General features: G+C 42.6%; 1 protein-coding gene across 4 annotated transcripts; it reads left to right on the top strand.

Moving 5' to 3' along the window:
• Positions 1-1,430: 1,430 nt before the first annotated feature.
• Pcgf6 (polycomb group ring finger 6) lies at positions 1,431-21,023 on the top strand. Of its 4 annotated transcripts, none has more exons than XR_015628439.1 (9): positions 1,431-1,866; positions 2,989-3,185; positions 4,320-4,375; positions 4,451-4,533; positions 6,318-6,426; positions 8,947-8,974; positions 11,502-11,600; positions 16,812-16,898; positions 19,986-21,023. XR_015628439.1 is itself a non-coding variant. In XM_087564596.1 (9 exons), exons 1-9 carry the CDS (start codon positions 1,504-1,506, stop codon positions 20,040-20,042), a joined length of 1,080 nt encoding a protein of 359 aa, XP_087420722.1. In that variant the 5' UTR covers positions 1,431-1,503; the 3' UTR covers positions 20,043-21,023.
• Positions 21,024-21,378: the final 355 nt, after the last annotated feature.

Here is a 21,378-nt window from a genome sequence, read left to right as displayed (position 1 = left end):
CCTTTCCCTCAGAGTGCTGGGATTAAAGGCATCTGCCTTTACCGCTTGGCTCCAATTAAAAAATAGTTTATTTTTACTTTTTCGTTTTCATGTGTAGGCATGTTTTGCTTGCATAAATGTATGTTTATCACGTGTATCCCTGGTGCCCAGAGAGGACAAAAGAGGGCATCTGAAATGATGGTTCCAGATGGTTGTGAGCAGCTATTTGGGTGCTTGGAAGAGGGGCTCCTGCAGGGCCTCTCTGCAAGAGCAGCAAGTGCTCTTAACTGTTGGAGTCATCTTTCCAGACCAAGACACCTCCACATTTAAGGGTCCCAATAGTGTTCAAAGGTCCAAAGACAGTGGCACACACCCTTCAGTGGGTAAAGTCTTGAGACGGTCCCTTTTCTGTTCCGTTTGGAGACAGGGTTGTTTGCTGTAATGCTTGCTGCCCAGGTGGGTCTCAAATTCCTAGACTCTAATATTCTGCCTACTTAAGACTGAAATTAATAAACAGGTCACCACAGTTAGCTTATGTGGCTATTCTTATCAAAGCTGCCCTCTAACTTTTTTCCTCATTTCTCAGAAAAAAATTTTCTTTGACTATTCTTGATCACTTTGTGTGTGTGTGTGTGTGTGTGTGTGTGTGTGTGTGTGTGTGTGCTAGAAATGAACCATGGCCTCATACAGGGTAGACAACCCTTCCTCTACCTTATCTTTGGCCCCAGTCATTCTACTTTCCATGTACACCCACTGCCTTTAATTGGATTTGCTATGATTCTTATAAACTTCTACAATGACTTTTTTAATGATTATACTTATTTATTTACATATCTATGTATTCATCTATCCATGTATGTATGTATGTATGTATGTATGTATGTATGTATCTATCTATCTATCTATCTATCTATCTATCTATCTATCTATCTATCTATGTACCTATTGGTGGTGGTGGGGCACACTGGAACCTTTGGCACAAATGGAAGTTACAACTTTTGTGAATCCGTTCTCTCCTTCTATCATGGGTATTGAACTCAGGTCGTCACTCTTGGCTGCAAATACCTGTTGAGCCATCTAAGGGTTTTTGTTTGTTTGGTGAAACAAGGTTTCACTGAGTAGACAGATGCTATTAGCCAGGGAAGGAAAACCATTAGTTCTCAAAATAAAACCATCATTCCTAATTCAACATCACATGGCATCTAGGGTTCAATGCTCTATGAATAAACTGGTGCAAGTAAAATACTGAAACTGTAGCGTTTTAGACTTTCCTGAAAAGCTCACAGCTAGCTTCGACCAGAAAAATTAGGTGAGCTTCTTTTAAGGTGTGGCCGATACGCCCAGCCCGCACCTGAGCAGCCCGCAGCACCTAGGGACTGCCTAGGTGAACCACATTTCCCAGCGGCCCCTGCGGAGCGCTGGCGCCTGCGCACTGTTACGAAAGGGGGCTCGTGCTCTACTCGCGCGCTAGCCACCGGACTCCCCTCGCCTCGCGCTCAGCTCACCTGGTTTCTGATCCCCGCCATGGAGGAGGCTGAGACGGACGCCACGGAAAACAAGCGCGCCTCTGAGGCCAAGCGAGCCTCGGCCATGCTGCCACCGCCTCCGCCTCCCATCTCTCCGCCCGCCCTCATCCCGGCGCCCGCGGCCGGTGAGGAGGGCCCGGCGTCCCTGGCCCAGGCGGGCGCACCCGGCTGTTCTCGCTCTCGGCCCCCGGAGTTGGAGCCCGAGCGCAGCCTGGGCCGCTTGAGAGGCCGCTTCGAGGACTACGATGAAGAGTTGGAAGAGGATGAGGAGATGGAGGAGGAGGAAGAGGAGGAGGAAGAGATGAGCCACTTCTCTCTGCGTCTGGAGTCCGGACGGGCGGACTCCGAGGACGAGGAAGAGGTATCGACAACCCTGCCCGACCTGGCTGCGCCCGAGCGGCCTCTGGGACTGAGCGGGGCGCAGACTTACGGTTGCCGTTGACGCTGGAGCTCGCGGCACCAGTGTAGCTCTCCATCCCCGCCCACCCAGGCGTGGCCTCTCTCCGGCTTGATTTATTTTGTGGAGTTCTTGCAGATCACTTAGGGCACTCTGGGTCCCGCTTCTTTCATTCTGTAAAGAAGTCTTTGCGTAACGTGAAGGGAGTTAGATGTCTAAGGCTACCCCACTCCCCACCCTCTACCCCCAACTCTCCAAGTCAGACTGGAGCGTACTCTTTTTCTGCAGGGTGTTGAGAGGGTTTGTTTTTTTTTGTTTTTGTTTTTTTTCCCACTTAAAAACAAAAAAATAATGTGTGAAAAAAGGCATCCCGGGGATGGGGTGTAGCCCAGTTGATAGAGTGTATCCCAGACCTGCTGGCTCGGAGTTCGAGTCTTAGCACTGTCTATACTGGATGTGGTAGTGGACACTTGTAATACTGTTACTACCAACAACATTGGTGAGGCGGAGACTGCAAGTTCAGGGTCATCCTTGTTTATGTGGGGAGGTTTAGCTGCTTTTTGTAAAACAAAAAGAACAGGTGCTCTCCACTGTCAATTTTTACTATATGCCAGAAAATTGGGACTGCTTAGAACAGTGTTTTCTTTATATTGGATATTTTGAAGGGTTGGAGATGCAATTTTTTTTTAAGAATTATTTCTTTTATTTTCTGTGTATCAGTACACTGTAACTATCTTCAGACACACCAGAAAAGGGCATCAGATGCTATTACAGATGGTTGTGAGCTACCATGTGGTTGCTGGGACCTCTGGAAGAGCAGTCAGTGCTCTTAACCACTGAGCCACCTCTCCAGCCCATGCAATTAAGTTATATTGCTTATAATGAAATCTTGAGATTATAGTTTAAGTTGTTTTGAAGTGAGGCCTAGCAGTGTTGGCTTTGGTCTGGGTTTGAACTCCTGGGCCCCGATGTCTCAGCTGAGTTGAGTAAGTGGGAATACAGGAGTTAGACCACCTCGTCCGGCTGGTTTCTGAATTTGAGAAGGAAAAGGCCTGCACTCTAAAACTGTTGCCCTTGCATTCACAGCGCCTGATCAACCTGGTTGAGCTGACCCCCTACATCTTGTGCTCCATTTGCAAAGGTTACTTGATAGATGCCACCACTATTACAGAATGTCTCCACACCTTCTGTAAAAGCTGCATTGTGAGACATTTTTACTATAGCAACAGATGCCCCAAATGCAACATAGTCGTCCACCAGACTCAGCCTCTTTATAATATAAGGTAAGAATATACGAATTTAAAATGAATTCACATTTAAAATAATTGTCACATGTTCTTGCCTTCTCCCCCCTCACCGAGATCTTGACTTCGTGTAGTTGAGAGTAAATCCTTTGAATTCTACCAAAACGAGACAGAAGGGAACTAAGAAGTGTGTGTAGAGTGCTTACTGCGGACCAGGCACGGTCAGATCTGCCAAAGACTTTAAAAGCAAAACAAGGTTTGTAGAACAGGCTGGCCTTAAACATGTCTGGGATTAAAGGAGGATAGCACAGCACCTACCTAGCTTCAATAGGTTTTTTTTTGTTTTTTTTTTTTATTATTATTTTTTTCTTCTTTTTTTTTGGAGCTGGGAACCAAACAAGGCCTCGCGCTTACTAGGCAAGTGCTCCACCACTGAGCTAAATCCCAACCCCTTCAATTATGATTTTTATGTGTACTTGGGGCTTTTGGAGGTCAGAAGAGAGCCGTGGGTCCCCTGGAACTGGAGTTACAGGTAGATGGTTGTGAGCTTCCGTGTGGGTGCTGGGAACTGAGCCTAGGTCTTCTGGAAGAGCAGTCAGTGCTCTTCTCCCAGGTGAGATGGTGCACAACAATTTGAGCACAGTCTCTGTCCTCAGGCTCACATTCTGACCAAGTGTACAAGACCAAGGGACAGTCAGCGAACTGTTGGCGATTCTACTGAAAACTTCTGTTGTTTCTGAGGCAGGGTTTCTCTGTGTAGTCCGACTGTCCTAGAACTCACTTTGTAGACCAGGCTGGCCTCAAACTCACAGATCACTTGCCTCTGCCTCTCAGAGTGCTGGGATTAAAGGCGTGCACAGGTGTGCCCTACTACTACCCAGTGAGTACTTATAATTACATTTAGTTCCTTGGCCTCCTGAGATGAAGTATATTTTAGGCACTGTGAGTACTGATTCGCTCTGATGAATCAAGATGTCTGGTTCCAGGACAGCCAGGGCTATACAGAGAAACCCTGTCTTGAAAAGCCAAAGTAAAAAAAAGAAGAAGTAAAAAGAAAAGAAAATAAAGAAGTTGTAAGAAGTTGTTTGCTCCTGAGAAAAATAGTGAATTCATTTTGTACCTAAATTCATTTTTCGAATTCTGAGATACTCTCCATCCTTCTTTTTTTGTTAGGTTGGACCGGCAGTTACAAGACATAGTATACAAATTAGTAGTCAATCTAGAGGAAAGTAAGTTTCTTTTATTTCATAGTTGTGAATTCCAAAGCCTCTGACTCTGTTAGTTACATTGTAAGTGTAATTTAGTCTGTGCTTTATCATTTTTTTAGGAGAAAAAAAGCAAATGCATGACTTCTATAAAGAAAGAGGTCTAGAAGTCCCTAAGCCTGGTAAGTTTGGATGGGTTCTATACCACATTTGTGTAAAACAACAAAACTATTGATGAGGTGCTGTCCTCATTCCTGTTCTGTCATGTGATAAAAAAGACCTGGTAGGCCACTTAGGGGAGAAGAGGTTTAGTTAGCTCACAGCTCAGGTTACATCACGTTGCAGGGAAATCAGGGCAGTGAGAACCAGGAGCTGTTAGTTCCAGTGCACTCGGGCAAAGAGAAATCAGTTCTTGCCTGCCTGCCTGCCTGCCTGCCTTCCTAAGGCCCAGCTCACCCACTGTCTCTCAGGAGTCTAAGACTCAAACCCAGGGAATGCCACTGTTCACTTTTAGGCTGGGTCTTCCCAGGCAGATTAACATAATAAAAAAATTCCTCACAGGCCAGCTCACAGTCCCTCCTTAAGACTCTTCCCTGGTGATTCTAGATTATATCAATTGGAATGAAAATGAAAACTCCTTCACTGGTGCTTTTGGGGAGTATCTAGTTGTATTAACAAAGAAAATTTTGAAGGTAACGCTTCAGTAAAAGCTAAGTAATAGTTTGTAAGAATTAAGAGGACTGACTGGGTGTAGTTGTTTAAGCCTGTAATCTTAGCACTCAAGAACCTGAGTCAGGAGGTTTGCTGTGAGTTCAAGGCCAGCCTGGGAAAATAATGAGAGACTTTATGTAAAACAAGAAAGTGTGGGGGTGGGGGGAACAGACTCAGTCCCTAGATTTTAGAGTTTGTTCCCTAGCACTGCCACTTTATTATTTATTAGGTTAGGTGATGTTAACATCTGTAAAATAAAGATGAATATGACATTAATAAACAGATATATTTCTTTAAGACATGGTTTCTCTGTGTGGCCCTGGCTGTCCTTAAACTCACTGTAGACCAGGCTGGTCTCAACCTCACTGAGCTCCACCTGCCTCTGCTTCCCCAGTGCTGGGATTAAAGGTGTGCACCACTGCCTGGCCAGTACCAGTACTTTTACTAATGCTGTGCACAGAGTAACTTACGTTTAGTAGCAATATAGGACTGAGGTAGGTTTGGGTTTAAATCTTGGTTCTTCTGTTACTTTGTGACCTTAGACAAAGTGTTCAATCCACTAAGGCTCAGTTTCTTTATCAGTTTTTTAAAAAGCATAGATGTAGTACATATTTATAGGATTAAATGAGAGTGTATGTCATGGGCTAACATGTTTTAACAAACTCTCTGTGGCCCTGAAAACTGGGTCATGTCTGCCTTCCATCGTAGAGTGGCCCCTTAGCTAGTAGCTAATTTTATTGTCTTTTTATTTTTTTACATTTATATTTATTTAGAGAATACAAATGTATATGTATGCACACTTTCTTTTTTTTTTTTTTTTTTTTTTTTAAACAATACCAAGCTTTACTTCACTTTTTTTTTTTTTTTTTTTTGGTTCTTTTTTTTTTTTTCAGAGCTGGGGACTGAACCCAGGGCCTTGCGCTTCCTAGGCAAGCACTCTACCACTGAGCTAAATCCCCAGTCCCGTATGCACACTTTCTTACACAGATGTCCACTTGGCAGAACTCCTCACTTCACCAGTGTGTCCTAGGGGAGAGGCTCCAGCCTGGCCACAAGCACCTATACCAACTGAACCATGCTTCCCACTTGAGAATCATTGTTTTTTGACAGATTAACTGGTATTTTTAAGGAAAAGGAGACTTGACTAGGACTTAATAATAATTTAGTTGTAATACTTGTGTGATTCATTCCTTAAAGATCTCAATTTGTGAAAATTTTAATCCTATATTAGCTTCTTTGTTTCCATCTCAAATAGCTGTTCCACAGCCCGTCCCTGCAAGCAAAGGAAGAACCAAGAAAGCCCTAGAGTCAGTGTTTCGTATTCCGCCTGAACTTGATGTGTCTTTATTACTTGAGTTCATTGGGTGAGTGACCTAAAAAATGTATCAGTTGCTTAATTTTGGCATTTTGAAGCAAGGTTTTACATTGTAGCCTAGGCTAGCCTTGTTTGGTATGCAGTTTGTAAACCACCATGATGGGCCTCTCATTACCTTTTGGAGTCGGAGAGTTGGCCCAGTGGTTAGAAACATTTGCTGTTCTTGCAGAGAACATGGTAGTTTAGTTCCCAGTTGTGTCATATGGCTCACAACTCAGAACTGTCAGTGACTCCAGTTTTAGAGGATCTGGCGTCATCTTCTAGCCTTCTCAGGTGCCTGCAGGATGCATATACTCAGGGCACACACATTAAGTAAATACATTTTGCTTTTAGGGTTTTTTGTGCGTATGAATGTTTGCTTGCATGTATGTTATAGATGTGTACCATGTAAATGCCTGATGCCCAAGGAGATCAGAGAAGGGTGTTGGATCCGTGGTAGACAGCTGTGAGCTGCTATGGAGGTGCTGGGAACCTGGGTCCTCTGCAAGAGCAACAAGTACTTTTAACTGCTGAACTATTTAATTCTTTTTCTTTGAAGAAAGAAAATGTCTTTTAGCTTTAAAGTTGTGACTTTTCTTCTTGAGACAGTTTCTTTAGCTCATAATTGCCTGCGGTTTTTGGTTTTTCAAGACAGGTTTGTGTGTATGTGTGTGTGTGTGTGTGTGTGTGTGTGTGTGACCCTGGCTGTCCTGAAACTCTGTAGAACAGGTTAGACTACTTGAGATTAAAGTTATGTACTACTACAGCCAGGCTTGGAAATTTTTTGTGGTTAGCTCACCTTCAATTCTAGATCCTCAGAACTGGAGAGATGGCTCAGAGGTTAAGAGCATCGACTTGCTCTTCCAGAGGTCCTGAGTTCAATTCCCAGCAACCACATGGTGGCTCACAACCATCTGTAATGGGATCTGATACCCTCTTCTGGTGTGTCTGAAGACAGCTACGATGTACTCACATACATAAAATAAATAAAATTCTAGATCCTCATGCCTGAGGCCTTCCCAAATATGCAAGCTTATGCCACCAGGCCTCAATAAACAAATCCAACAATTTTGAAATAAATTATAGAATATTTAAGATTGAGAAAAATGTTAAATTAACATAGTAACCACTGGTATCCTTATCTCATAGTAGCACACACAATCCCAACGAGGAGGAGGATCACTGCCTTCAAAGCTAACACTGCCTTCAATGCTAACCTCCACTGTAAAGCAAGACCCTGCCTGCTTTTGTTCTCCCATGCCCCCCATGAGGAAAATCTGACCAAAACCATTCCCAGTAGAACAAAACCAACCAAGAAACAAAACCACTATTGTAGCAGAAGCCTTGATTATGTGATGGTTTGTTCCCTTTCCTCGGGCTTAATAATCACTCCCGTAGTTTTCCTTTGCAGCTTGTCATATGGGCCAGAAGTTCTTGATCAGTTGCAAGGCAGGTTTTTTTTCTCTTCGTTTTTTGTAATTTACAATTAGACTAGGCAGTGTGTCACTTGATTTAGTTCCAGGTCAGCTGGGGCTACATAGTGAGACCCTGTCTTGTAAAATAAATCTACTTCCCCTCACCTACCCCACCCACTACCCAGGAAATGAAGCATGGAGAGTTTAAAATGCAGATTAAACTGCCTTTGTTTTACCACTAGGTGGCAGAAGTGACAATTATATTTCTCCCAAAGATTTAAGTAACCAAGTTTTAAAAATAAAAAAATGGCCAGGCATAGTAGTGCATGCCTTTGATTCCTAACCTTTGGGAGGCAGAGGCAGACAGATCTCTGAGTTTGAAGCCAGCCTGGTTTAAATCTGAAGTTCCAGGACAGCCAGACTACTGCAGAGACTCAGTCTCTATCCACCCCTCCAAAAAAATAAAAAATAAAAAAAAATAAAAATTCTGGTGTGGTAGCACAGCCATAAAAACCCAGCATTGAAGAGGTGGGGGCAGGATTCAGAGTCAGCCTCAACTACTTAGTGAGTTCTAGGCAAGCCCGAGACACATGCGCTCAGTAGACCGCCCAGCAGGGAAAGGCGCTTGCTGTCCAGCTTGTTCACCTGAGTTAGATCACCGGGACTTAGGATGGAAGGAGTGGACTGACTTCTGCAAGTTGACAGCACTTAGGACACAAAGCAGATGAATCTGATTTGAGGCCAGCCTGGTCTACAGAGTGAATTCGAGGACATAGAGAAAATCTGTCTCCAAAACACAGATACACACAAACCAAACAAACTTTTTCTGAGTTAAATGAATTACTGCATATGAAATGTTCATATTTTTCTTTTGTTTTATGATTATACATGTAATAAAAGTATTAACATTTATTTTTATTTATATGAGTACATTGTAGCTGTCTTCAGACACACCAGAAGAGGGCATCAGATCCCATTACAGATGGTTGTGAGCCACCATGTGGTTGCTGGGAATTGAACTCAGGACCTGTGGAAGAGTACTCAGTTCTCTTAACCGCTGAGCCACCTCTCCAGCCCAAGTATTAAGTTTTGATCAACTTTTCCTTTATTTTCAGTGCTAATGAAGACACAGGACATTTTAAGGTATTTCATTTTTTGTTTATAAGAGGGTGTTATAGATATAAATTCTGAATCAGATTAGCAACCAAGTAGAAATTATCTTCAATTAAAATATAGAAGTTTGACAAGTAAGTTATCAAAATTCAACAGTAATACTATATTAGTTTCTCAGGGTAAAAAACATTAAGTAAAGACTTCCTACTGATTCAAACAAGCAAAGTAAGGAAAATAAGTAATTTACAAAGCCAAATGCCATGTTGATTGGTAATTTATTTTTTATATTTTAGTTTTTGGAGACAGGTCCCTGCTGGCCTTGAACTTACATAGCAGTGGATGACTTTGAATTCCTGATCCTCCTTGCCTCTACCTTCTAAGCGCTAGGACTCTAAGCATGCACCACTAGGCCTGATTTTAGTCTGGTAATTTAAAAAATTCTAAGAGTCAGATGTGGTATAACTTTGTATTCTTACCACTCTGGAGGCTGAAGCAAAAAGGATGAAGAATTCAAGGCCAGCCTGGGCTGTTGTAGTAAGACCCGTCTCAAAAAAATAAAATAAATAAAAATCCAGAGTGTCTTTGTGTAGTTGGTACTTAGAGTTTAACATGAATTTAAACTTGTATATTTAACATTTTTGGCTGAAGTTAACCTGCCTTAACTTGTCGCTTCAAGCATTCACTGAGATTTGAGGTAAGAACTACTTTGTACTGTACTTTGTCAGTTGTTGAGATAAATTGTAAGCTGAGACACCCACGGAAGTCCAATCCCCGATGTGTCCTGTGGTTACTAAGGAGAGGTCAGAATTGTTTTGTGGTATCATTTCTGGAGTTTAAGGGAACACTCATGGCTGTAGAGGTCCCAACCCACAAAGCTCAGTACCCACGCCATGGTGACATTTACAGAGAGGAGTAGCTGGGAGGATGGTACTTGGCTGTCTAGCATGCGTGAAGCTCCGGGCTCATAAATGGAGTGTGGTGGGTGTCTGTTCTATGAGCCAGCACTTGTGAGATCCGTACCAAGTTCAAGGGAACCCTGGGATACATGAGACTCTGAAAAACGATATCGACGAAAAGCATTAAAGAGAGGTTTAGTCAGTGTTGCCACAGTAGGAAGAGGAACAGATAAAGAGGTCCCATGACTCAAGTCCGTCTTCAGGTCACTGACATAGCTTTTGTGGTGGTGGTGTGGTGGTGTGGTGGTGGTTTGTGTTTTTAAGACAGGTTTTGATTCTGTAGCCCAGGCTAACCTGGAGTTCATGTATCTTCCTCTGGCCTTGAATCCATGGCAGACTGTGTGAGTCACTGTGCCTGACAACTCAGGTTTAAATAGAGCGGCTGGGGCAGCAGGCAGCAGTGTATACGACTCAGTTTGGGGCAGATGTGGTCTAAGGGACCACTATCTTAGTTCTGGCTCTTCAGCGTGCTTCAGAGAAGTTTTAATTGTTTGAAGAGAGTTCAGTTCTCTTGAGATGATTCTTTCTGGCTGAAGATGTTCTCACAGAGGGGTGATCTGTCTAAGGTTCTGCTGTACCTAGAAATCTAAAGTGACTGCCCTTTTACTGGAGGCCTTCAGATGCCTTTGAGGATTCTGGAACAGGAGATTGTAGAAGATGACAACAAGGGGCAGGAGAGATGGCTCAGTAGTCAAGAGCCCATAGTGTTCTTGCCAAGGAGCTAGGTTTGGTTCCCAACGCCCACATGTTGTTCACAACCGTCTGTAACCCAAGCCACCTGTGACTAGATTTCTTCTCATTTTAAAATTTAAAAAGAAAAACTTCTTTCTTTCCCTCTCCCTCCTCCCTGTCCACCATCCCCCTTTCTTCTTCCTTCCTCTCCTCTCTTTTTTTTTTGAGATAAGCCCATTGATTAGACTGTCCTTATCATAGCAGTTTTCCTGCCTCGGTCCCTAGAGTACTGGGATCACAGGTGTGAACCACCATGCCTTGCTTTAAAAAATTGTTTCGGGTTGTGGATTTAGCTCAGTGGTAGAGTGCTTGCCTAGCTAGCGCAAGGCCCTGGGTTCGGTCCCCAGCTCCAGAAAAAAAAAAAATTGTTTCTCACTATGTGTCCAGACTGTCTCAGCTCCCAGACTTAAGTAAGTCTCAGTCTCTCAAGTAGCTGGAACTCTAGGCATTTACCACCTTGCTGTGGGGATAGTACTCAAGAGGTCCTCATGTGTTGCTTCTCCCAAGTAGTTGGGACAACAAGCAGGCACTAGAGTGCCTTGAATAGGATGTCGACCGACCGTCAGCTCAGGCTGATCTTGAACTTACAATACTCCTGCCTCCACCTCTCAAGGGTTAGGGTTTCAGGTATGCACCATTGTACCAGACGTTTTGTTTTACATGAGCTTTTAAAGTTAACTAACAGGCCTTCCTGTTGAGAAGTTTGTTGGTATGTATCTTAAAGATTTTCAGGATTTCTGCTTTTTCTTTAGACTACAAATTGACTCAAATTCATAAAGTCATCTTTGCTTTAAAATTTGCTTTAAAGCTTGTATATTTTATGTATGTATACATTTACATAATCTGAAAAGTCTTATCTGTTTTTGTAGCCATTGGAAAAGAAGTTTGTGCGTGTTTCAGGAGAAGCAACTATTGGGCATGTAGAAAAATTTCTTAGAAGAAAAATGGGTCTTGATCCAGCTTGTCAGGTACAGTACACATGTGTAAAAGGAAAGGTGAGGTCACAAGACGACCTTTAATAAATGGAGAAAGAATCACAGAGCAGCTTTTTCACGATGTCCTAGATATTGTGACTGTAATAAGTGTTGATACATTGAGATTCCCACCTCTAACTTCAGTCACATCTGAGTTACCCTTCATATTAGTTCTTCAGAAGAACCAAACTGATGTAATGAATATATGTATATCCAACATATGTATTAAATATGCATATAATATATAAAAGATTTATTAGAAGGGTTTACAGGCTGGGTTCAATTAGTCTTGACAGTGACTGTCTCCTGATGCAAAGGTGAAGAACCTGGTATGTTCAGCCCTCAAGGCTGAGACAACCAACTGGTCTTCAGTGTGCATGCTAAGACCAGTGTTGCCTGCCTCAGCAGCAGGGTAGGCGGACTTGCCAGTGAGACAGGCTGCCACCAGAAGCTGTGACCAGATCTTCTCAACTCAAATGATCCAATTAGGAAAATTGCTCACATGTATGCCCAACTGCCTGGGTTTTCATTGATTCCAGATGTAGTCCAGTTGACAGCCAAGATTTCTTACTGCGCTGATGGGCCTGTCTTGATTGCAGGGAAAACTAGAGCTGTGGGAAGTAGTAACAGGTTTCCAGGCCTAAATTCAAGGTCTCCTACAGTGGGTAGTGGACGATTACTAGAAGACACCCTCGCCAGTGTAGCATGGAAACTTGAACACTTAGAAAATCGAAATACGGGGGCTGGAGAGATGGCTCAGTGGTTAAGAGCACCAACTGCTCTTCCTGAGGTCCTGAGTTCAAATCCCAGCAACCACCTGGTGGCTCACAACCATCTGTAATGGGATCTGATGCCCTCTTCTGGTGTGTCTGAAGACAGCAACAGTGTACTCACATAAAATAAATAAAATCTTAAAAAAAAAAAAAAGAAAGAAAATCAAAATACCTAATGTAGACCTGATTGGCTTTTTTTTTTTTTTTTTTTTTTTTTTTTTTTTTTTTTCGGAGCTGGGGACTGATTGGCTTTTTAAGGGTTGAAAAAATGTCTCCTACTTATATATTTTCTTGTTTTTCAATTAGAAAACATCAAATCTTACATGTTGTTAAAAATCAAAATAAATCTGCGCAGTGGTAGAGCACACTTTTATTTCCAGCAGTTAGGGGGCAGAGGCAGGTAGATCTCTGAGTTAGAGACCAGCCTGGTCTACAGAGCGAGTTCCAGGACAGCCAAGGCTATAGAGAGAAACTATGTCTTGAAAAACCAAAAAATAAAAAATAAAATTACTTTAAATTCTAGTTACAGATCAACTGAAAGTGCACCTTTATATGGCTTTGCTTTTTCACTCATCAGATTTAGCCATTATGCAAAGTCTGATAGAAATTTGTTTCTAAATATACTGCATATTGTTGACTAAAGCATACATGTATTTAAACAATGACTGAAACTATGCTGTTTTTAGCACTAATACCATTTGGTATCTTTATGTGTGTGCCTGTCTGCCATTCCATCCACCCACCCACCCACCCACCCACCCGTACAAAGGCCATCATTGACATTTTTTACATAACAAAATCTTAGAACTTAGAGGTAGGTAATCTATAACATGGTGACTTGATCTCATGCTATAACTAGAAAGTGATATTCAGGTGGGCTGGTTCTAGGATATCTGTTACTCCTTCTATGACTAAATTTTGACGAGAATACAATTCTATTAATTTCTGTTGTTTTGGGACAAGGACTCATGTAGCTCAGGTTTTTTTTCAAACTCCCTGTGGAGGGAGCCAAGGCTGACCCTGAGTTCCAGTTCCTGCCTGTAGCTACCCTTCTAAGTGCTAGAATTGTGGGCATGCACTGCCATGCTTGCCCAGGCCCCAGTACAGACATCGCCAAAGCTGAAGGTTGGCTTTCAGGTTTCCCTTGTTTGTTTATTTTTACCTTTACTGCTCTACCCTGTGTGTGCACACACATGCATGCTGCAGCACATGTTGTGGAGCTTAAGGGAAATCTGGGAATGGTTCTCCACCTCCACTGGGTTCTAGGGGATCAAACCTAGGTTGTCAGGCTTGCTTGGCAACACTTTGATCTGGTGAGCCATTTTCTCAACCTTTTTTTTTTTTTTTAAATAATTACTTGTTTGTTTATTTATGGGTTTTGGAGGCAGGGTTTCTCTGTAGCCTTGGCTGTCCTTGAACTCACAGAGATCTGCCTGCCTCTGCCTCCCAAGTGCTCTGATTAAAGGGATGCACCACCAGGCTCAGCTTCCAGTCCAATATTTTAAATTACTTTTTGTCTTCTTTGAAATCACAATGTGTATATGTGTACTGTGTACATGCTTGGTGCCCCAGAGGTGAACCACGGGCATTGGATCCCTGGGAAATGGGTGTTACAAACATTTGTGAGCTTTGCCGTGGATGCTGGGGGTTGAACTCTAGTTCTCTATAACAAGTGCTCTGAACTACTAAGCCATCTCTCTAGACCTCCAATATATTGTTTTTATTGATAAAAATCATCTAACTATTTTGTGCAGCATGTATGGGAATGTTTTCAGTATGTGCACTGAAATGGCTGCATTGAGCTAACATGTGTCTTTTCACATTCTCCACGTTTTTAACATATTTTTATTTTATATGCCTTGGTGTTTTGCCTGAATGTATATATGAGGATGTTGGATTCCCAAGAACTGGAGTTACAGACAGCTGTGATCTGCCATGTGGGTACTGGGTAGAAATTGAACCCAGGTCTTCTGGTAAAGCAGCCACTGCTTATAACCACAGAGCCATCTCTCTAGCCCTCCCGCCCCTCCCTGGTTTTTGAGATGGGGTTTCTCTGTGTAGTCCTGGCTATCCTAGAACTTGTTTTGTAGTCCACACTGGTCTTGAACTCAGAGATCTGCCTGCCTCTGCCTCCCACGTGTTGGGATCAAAGACATTTGCCACTGTGCCCATCAAAAAATACAAATACAAAACCAAAAAAACCCAAAATTATTTTTTTCTTTTTTTTTTTTTTTTTTTCGGAGCTGGGGACCGAACCCAGGGCCTTGCAAGCGCTCTACCACTGAGCCAAATCCCCAACCCCCCGAAATTATTTTTATTTTATGTGCATGGGTGTTCTTGCCGATGTGTATATCTGAACCACATTTGTGTAGTGCCTGCAGAGGTCAGAAGAAGGTGTTGTGTTCCTTAGAGTTGAAGTTTCAGACTATTCTGAGTCACAGTGTGGATGCTGGGTACCAAACCTTAGTCCTCTTAGAGTATCCAGTCCTCTTGAGCACTGGGCCAATCTCTTCCAGCCTAACATGCTTTTAAAAACTAAAGCGACACCTCTCTTTGCAGGGCTCAGTACCTGTTGGCTATGGTCTGTAAAAATGTGTTTGGTACACAGAGATGGCTTTTTTAGCATTTAAAGATTTTTCTGTCTATTTCATCATCTGAACTCAATTGTGGGAACCCACAGAGTTGTAGGTGGGAATTTCCTCTGCAGAGTGGTCCTTTTGCCTCCACACTCGCTGTGGCACACACAGATCTGCACACATACAGCAGCCCTTTCTTTTTAAGGTTTCACTTTTTCCTTATAACATTCAAGAGTTTTAACGTTTAGAAATGGTTTAAATTTTGTTTTATCTTTTAAGTTTGCCAGCTTTTAGTTGTATAGGTAAATATTTTTTCTTATTGTTAGTACATACCTTGTAATATTTATAATACCATTTTTCTCAAAATACTTGAAGTAATGGTAAAGATTATCAAATATGTAGACTTACATACTTGTCTTGTTTAAGCTTTCCAAGCCCTAGAGGTGGTAAATGATAAACAGTTGTTTCTTTTGCAGTGTTGGGCTTCAGAATACTGCAATGCCACCAAGCTCATCTGCAGCCTTCTTTTTTGTTTCATATTTATTTTTATTTTATTTATTTATTTATTATTATTATTATTATTATTATTATTTTTTTTTGGTTCTTTTTTTCGGAGCTGGGGACCGAACCCAGGGCCTTGCGCTTCCTAGGCAAGCGCTCTACCACTGAGCTAAATCCCCAACCCCTATTTTTAATTTTTTAAACTTTGATGTGTATGGGTGTCTTGCCTTCATATAGCTGTGCACTACCTGCACACTGTACCCATGGAGACTAGAAGAGAGCAGTTAGAGATGGGTGTAAGCTACCCTGTGGCTTCTGGGCTCTAACCTGGGTCCTCTGGAAGAGCAGCCACTGCCCGTAATTGCTGAGCTGTCTCTCCAGCCCATTGTTTCTCTGGTTTTTGTTTGTTTTGTTTTGAGACAGGATCTCCTGTGTATGCTTGGCTGGCCTGCCTATAACTCAGAGAGATCCACCTGCTTCTGCTTCCTCCCCAGGTGCTGAGATTAAAGGCCTGTGCCACTAAGGCTGGTTGGTTTGTTAATTAAGGTTTCTATGTAGCTGACTGGCCTTGAGTTTGTGGCTGTTTTTCTGCCTCAGCTTCTTGTGTGCTCGGTTTACAGGTGTGGGCCATAATGTCTGTCTCCCAGGCTTTTTCCAAGTTTTAATTTCATTTATTTAAATTGTCATGTGTATGAATGTTTTGTCCACATGTATGTATGTGTACCATGCATATGCATTCTGCCCATATTGTCTGTCAGCAGAGGGCATTGGCTCCCTTGAACCTGGAGTTAGGGATGGTGGTAAGCCGCTGTGTGAATGCTGGAATTAAACCCAGGTACTCTGGCTGGACAGACATATCCTTTAATCCCCGCACTCAGGAGGAGGAGGCAGAGATACGGAGTTTGAGGCCAGCCCAGTCTACAGAGTTGCAGGACAGCCTGTCTTGAAAATCAAAACCAAAACCAGCCAACCAATCAAAAAATCCAGGTACTCTGTAAGGCAGCGAGTGCTCTTAATCACTGAGTCGTCATCTAGCCCCCCAAATTTTTATTTTAAGAGAATCTTGCAAAATTGCCCAACCTAGCTTCCAACTCTTGATTCTCTTCTTAAGTCCCCTGAGTGGAGACCAATGTCATATGCTACCATGCCTGTCTCAAAAACTTGTCTTGATAATGTTTTATCAGAAGAGTTTGACAGACAAACACATAGACCTGGATTCATTCAGAGCCTCATCCAGAGCCAGGCCTGGGGCAGCAGATAGGTAGAGAAATAGAACCTTGACGTGTGATGCTAATTCCCCGCTTCATGTGTTTTGAGGCAGGAGAGTGGTCTGATAACTGATTTTTTTTCTGTAGGTAGACATCATCTGTGGGGATCACTTACTGGAGCGGTACCAAACTCTGCGGGAAATCCGACGTGCAATAGGTGACACAGCAATGCAGGTAGGTCCTTATCAGGCCTGTGCCGGACAGTGGACTAATGAGTTACAGACTGCTGTGGCGGAGAGCTCAAGAAATGGCTCAGGGATTAAGAGCACTGCCTGCTCTTACAGAGGACTTAGGCGCGATGTTGAGTTTGAGGACCTTGGGCTACATATTAAGAACACAGGGCCTTGCACTTGCTAGGCAAGTGCTCTACCACTGAGCTAAGTTCCCAACCCCCACACTTTGAGTTTTATATGTGGATATTTATATAGTCTGCATTTTGTTTCTGAACTATGACAGGGAAATAGAAAAGTGTGTTTTGTATGCATATGAATGTGGTGATGGAATCTTTGTATCTGTGTCGAATGGACATTCACTCTGACCGTGCTAAGTAGTAGAGCAGATATGGTGACGGCTCATGGGCCAACATGGCCTGCCATTGTCCTCTGTCTTTGCCTTTAGTTAACCCTTAATCTTTGTCGATCCTCACTATCTCATGTGCCTGATATGCCTCCTTTATGTTACTTTCCTGGCTTTTGTGAGCATTTAACTTTGTAAATCCTTTTTTATGGTCCTGGTATCTTTGCTGGAGTTGCCAAGAATAGAAGCCAGATTGCAGTGGGTTGAATAGTGGATGAGAAATGAAATAAAGCTATGGTGTCTTAGTTACTTTTCTTCTTTGATGATGATTTTGGTGGTTTTGAGACAGGGTCTCTCTATATGGCCTTGGGTGTTCTGGAACTCATTATGTAGACCAGGCTGGCCTCAAAGTCACAGGGATCCACCAGCCTCTGCTTCCTGAGTGCCGTAGTTAACTTTTCTATGATATGCTAATACACCATGACCTAATGCAACTTATGAAAGAATGTTTTCTTGGGCTTACGGTTTCAGAGCTGAGAGTCTGTGATAGTGGAGCACAGGTTACAGTGGCAGGAGTAGCTAAGAAGTCACTTCTTGAACAGCAGGCTGGAGGTAGAGAACACACTGGGAATGGCCTCCCCCACTGACACACCTCCCCCACAGGGTCACCCTCACAAGTCTTCCCAAACAGTTGCAGTAGCTGGGGCCTCATATTCAAAATGGGTCTTAGGAGGCCATTCCCATTCCAACCACATGTGGAAGTCTGAGCAAAGAAGGGGAATGTTGAGAGCAAGACTGGACTGTAAAGCCTGTGTGCCAACAACTGTTTGAATGCAGCTTACAGCAGGCACTTGGCACATTTCCTGTGAGTTCTTTATAGCTAGTTGTCTAGTAAGTAGAACGTAGTAGTGCTTCTGAGGATGGTTACTTAGTGCATCCTTAGTCAGCACAACTGTGAGACCTGACACTGACACTGTGGGAGACAGAGCCAGGCACAGTGGCTCACACCTGAATCTATAGCTCTTGGAAAGGTGAGTCAGTGTTCTAATTCAGGCTAGCCTGGGCACTTAGACCCTAAACCTTGTCTCAGAATAAAGTGGGTCCTGTTGGTGTACACCTTTAACCTCAGCACTCAGAAAGCAGAGGCAGGAACTCTTTGAGTTCCAGATCAGCAAGGGCTACATAGTAAGATGGCTGGAGAGAGAGGACACTGACTAGATGTGGTAGTGCATGCCTGCAAGTCTGAGGATTTGGGAGGTAGAGACAGGAAGGTAAAAGAGTTTGAGGTCACCCTCACTACATAGAGGGTTCCAGGCCAGCCTAAACTGCCTTTTTAGGTTTGAGGGTTTGTTTGTTTGTTTGTTTGTTTGATTGTTTTTAATGTGTGTATTTGAGAGAGACTGGGGATTGTGGGTGTGTATACACAAGTGAGGAAGAGCATGCCTATATGTGTTTATGTGCCTCACAAGAGTGTAGGAGGAAAAGTGTCAGATGCCCTGGAGCTGCCATGTGGGTGCTGGGAACCCAACCTGGGTCCACTGCTAGAGCAGTAAACACTCTTAATGGCAACGCCATCTCTGTAGCCCAAGAAACTCTTTTTTTTTTTTTTTTTTTTTTTTTTTTTTTGGTTCTTTTTTTCGGAGCTGGGGATTGAACCCAGGGCCTTGCGCTTTCTAGGCAAGCGCTCTACCACTGAGCTAAATCCCCAACCCCAAGAAACTCTTTAAAACAATGCCTTATCTTTCAAAAAATAAATGAAGAGGCAGAGACATACCAAAACAAGTCAGTTAAATAGTCTGTGGTCAAAGAAAGGTCTTTCCTCAGTTGCTTTTGGTTATAAATGCATGCCCCTAGTTACCTATTGTAGGGAGCGGCTAAAGATGGCGCCAACATCCGGTGGTCGTTTGTGATAAACACCTGCAATGCGCATGTGTTGGCATTTCTCCGGGAGTGATATTCATGCTAATGAGGCATTTCATGCTCCACCAATCCCTAGAGGACAAGTATATAGCCACAGCCTGTTTTGTATATAAGGCTAGTGCCTTTGTTCCTCGGGGTCCCCGTATCAACAATGAGGTGTTCCTACAATAAAGGCTGTTGAGAAGAATCCAACGGTGTTGCGTCTTCCTTGCTAGACGAGGTGGGCGTTACAACCTATGGTTACATAAGAGTCAACACATCGGCCTGTTTGGGGTGGGTCACCTGTGATTGAGCTGTTCAGGAGGCTGGGACAAAAGAATTTTTTCAGCTCAGAAATTCTTGACCATCTTAAAAAGGAAATAAGAATCTGGAGAGATGACTCAGGGGTTAGTAGCATGTACTGCCCTTGTGGAGAGCCATGTCAGGCAGCTCATGGCTTCCTGCAACTCCAGCTCCAGGGGGAATGCACCTTCTCTTCCAGTCATAAGAAAGAAGGAGATGGGAGGCTTGGTCCTGAGGCCTGTAATCTCAGCAGTTGTGTGAGTACATGACCAGCCTGAGCTGTGTAGTATGATGCTGTCTTAATAAAAGAGAAAGAAAGGCACAGGGGTGGAGGCAGCCCTGCGGATAAAACGAAAAGGAAAAAAACATTGATAAGGAGTTTTTGGTGATGTCAATAAAAAGAAGTTATTATATATATTTTTTACATTGAAGAATTTCTCGTTATTGTTAATTCAGAAAATAAGCCAGTTTTGGTTTTGATCATATATTATACATAACTAACTTTCAAATAACTATAATATAGTCCTTTTTTCTCCTTTTCAGGATGGTCTACTTGTTCTTCATTATGGTCTTGTGGTTTCTCCTTTAAAAATAACTTGAAAATCCAAGAGTATATTGGAGGCTTCTGCAGATGTGCATCACACCAAAGATTCTCCCAGAGCATGTAACCACCACGACTTACGCTGTTAAGAGCTAGCTTCTGTTCTTAGCACCAGAACCCTAGCAATGTGTACAACTTGAAACAATAGAATGTATTTGCTACACTAAAGACTATGTAAAAAACATTCATAACTCAGGGGAAAAAACTGAAAAACACTGAATTTTAAAATTCCTTGTGATTCCAAATATGAGGAAGTTGCTGGTTGCTTCCCGTCCTTGTTGGTCCTTCGGGAGCTGGGTTTCTGCCCTCCAACTCCAACTGCATGGGTTGGGTGGGTGTCCTTTAGAACAGTTTTGCTTTGAATTTAAACCTCAGAGTGCACTCAGCACCAAAACTACTGGCCACTTACATGTTCCTGTCCTATTCTGAACTTAAAAAAATTCCAGTGATACTACTACAGCGCTGTTACTCAGCTCTGAGACTGTTAGAAATGGCTTGCTCTTCTTGACGTCCCTTAAATATGAGGTGCTTCTTTCTGATGGCTTATTTGCATCTATCGGTGCCACTGGGACAGGTGTCACAAAAGTCCCTCGGTGCGGCTGTTGATAATGCCATTGCTTCTAACAGTAGCAAAAGTTTCAGGTGAATTACCAGAAGTTTACATAATCCTCATTGTTTCTTCAGTCACTTAGATTATCTGGTTCGTGTTTAATGTTTTTGTTTTCTCGTCATTTGGATAAAAAATCAGAGTCTTTGAGAACCTTGCTTTTCACAAAGACTTACTTGTAAACATTATTTTGCCTAAAATTAGCATCCTGATGCTTTCTAAAATAAAATTTTATAGACTTATTTCATAGCAAAATTTCCAAATCTGTACAGAAATTTAAAAAATTAGACTTACATTGGCAACTGTTTTGTAAAGAATTTATGAATTGTACATAAACCTCTTCTGACATTTAATAAAAGTTTATTTTAGCCAATTTTGACATGTGTCGAGATATTCATTAGTTTCTTTTTCTTTTTTCCATCTTTATAATTTGGGTATTTCTTATTTACATTTTGATTGTTATTCCCTTTCCCGGTTTCCATGCCAATATCCTTCTAACCCCTCCCTCTCCCATTCTATATTCATTGGTTTCTTTTTTTTTTTTTTTTTTTTCCCTCGGAGCTGGGGACCGAACCCAGGGCCTTGCGCTTGCTAGGCAAGCGCTCTACCACTGAGCTAAATCCCCAACCCCCTATTCATAGGTTTCTTAATGTGTGTGTGTGCATGTGCCACAGTATTATGGGAGGAGAGTAAGAGTCAGTTCTCTCCACCGTGTGGGTCCTGGATTG

Source organism: Rattus norvegicus, chromosome 1 (assembly GCF_021556685.1).
Source record: "Rattus norvegicus strain SHRSP/BbbUtx chromosome 1, alternate assembly SHRSP_T2T, whole genome shotgun sequence".
Taxonomy (NCBI): Eukaryota; Metazoa; Chordata; class Mammalia; order Rodentia; family Muridae; genus Rattus; species Rattus norvegicus.
This window is presented reverse-complemented; position numbering and strand designations above follow the sequence as displayed.

What these genes read in the sequence shown, in the direction of transcription:
- Pcgf6 (XM_087564596.1), top strand. Translation starts at nt 1,504, where the DNA reads ATGGAGGAGGCTGAGACGGACGCCACGGAAAACAAGCGCGCCTCTGAG. An exon ending in CAGCCTCTTTATAATATAAG is followed by an intron (nt 3,186 to 4,319) that starts GTAAGAATATAC and finishes TTTTTTTGTTAG; the next exon opens with GTTGGACCGGCAGTTACAAG. An exon ending in GTCTTGATCCAGCTTGTCAG is followed by an intron (nt 11,601 to 16,811) that starts GTACAGTACACA and finishes TTTTTTCTGTAG; the next exon opens with GTAGACATCATCTGTGGGGA.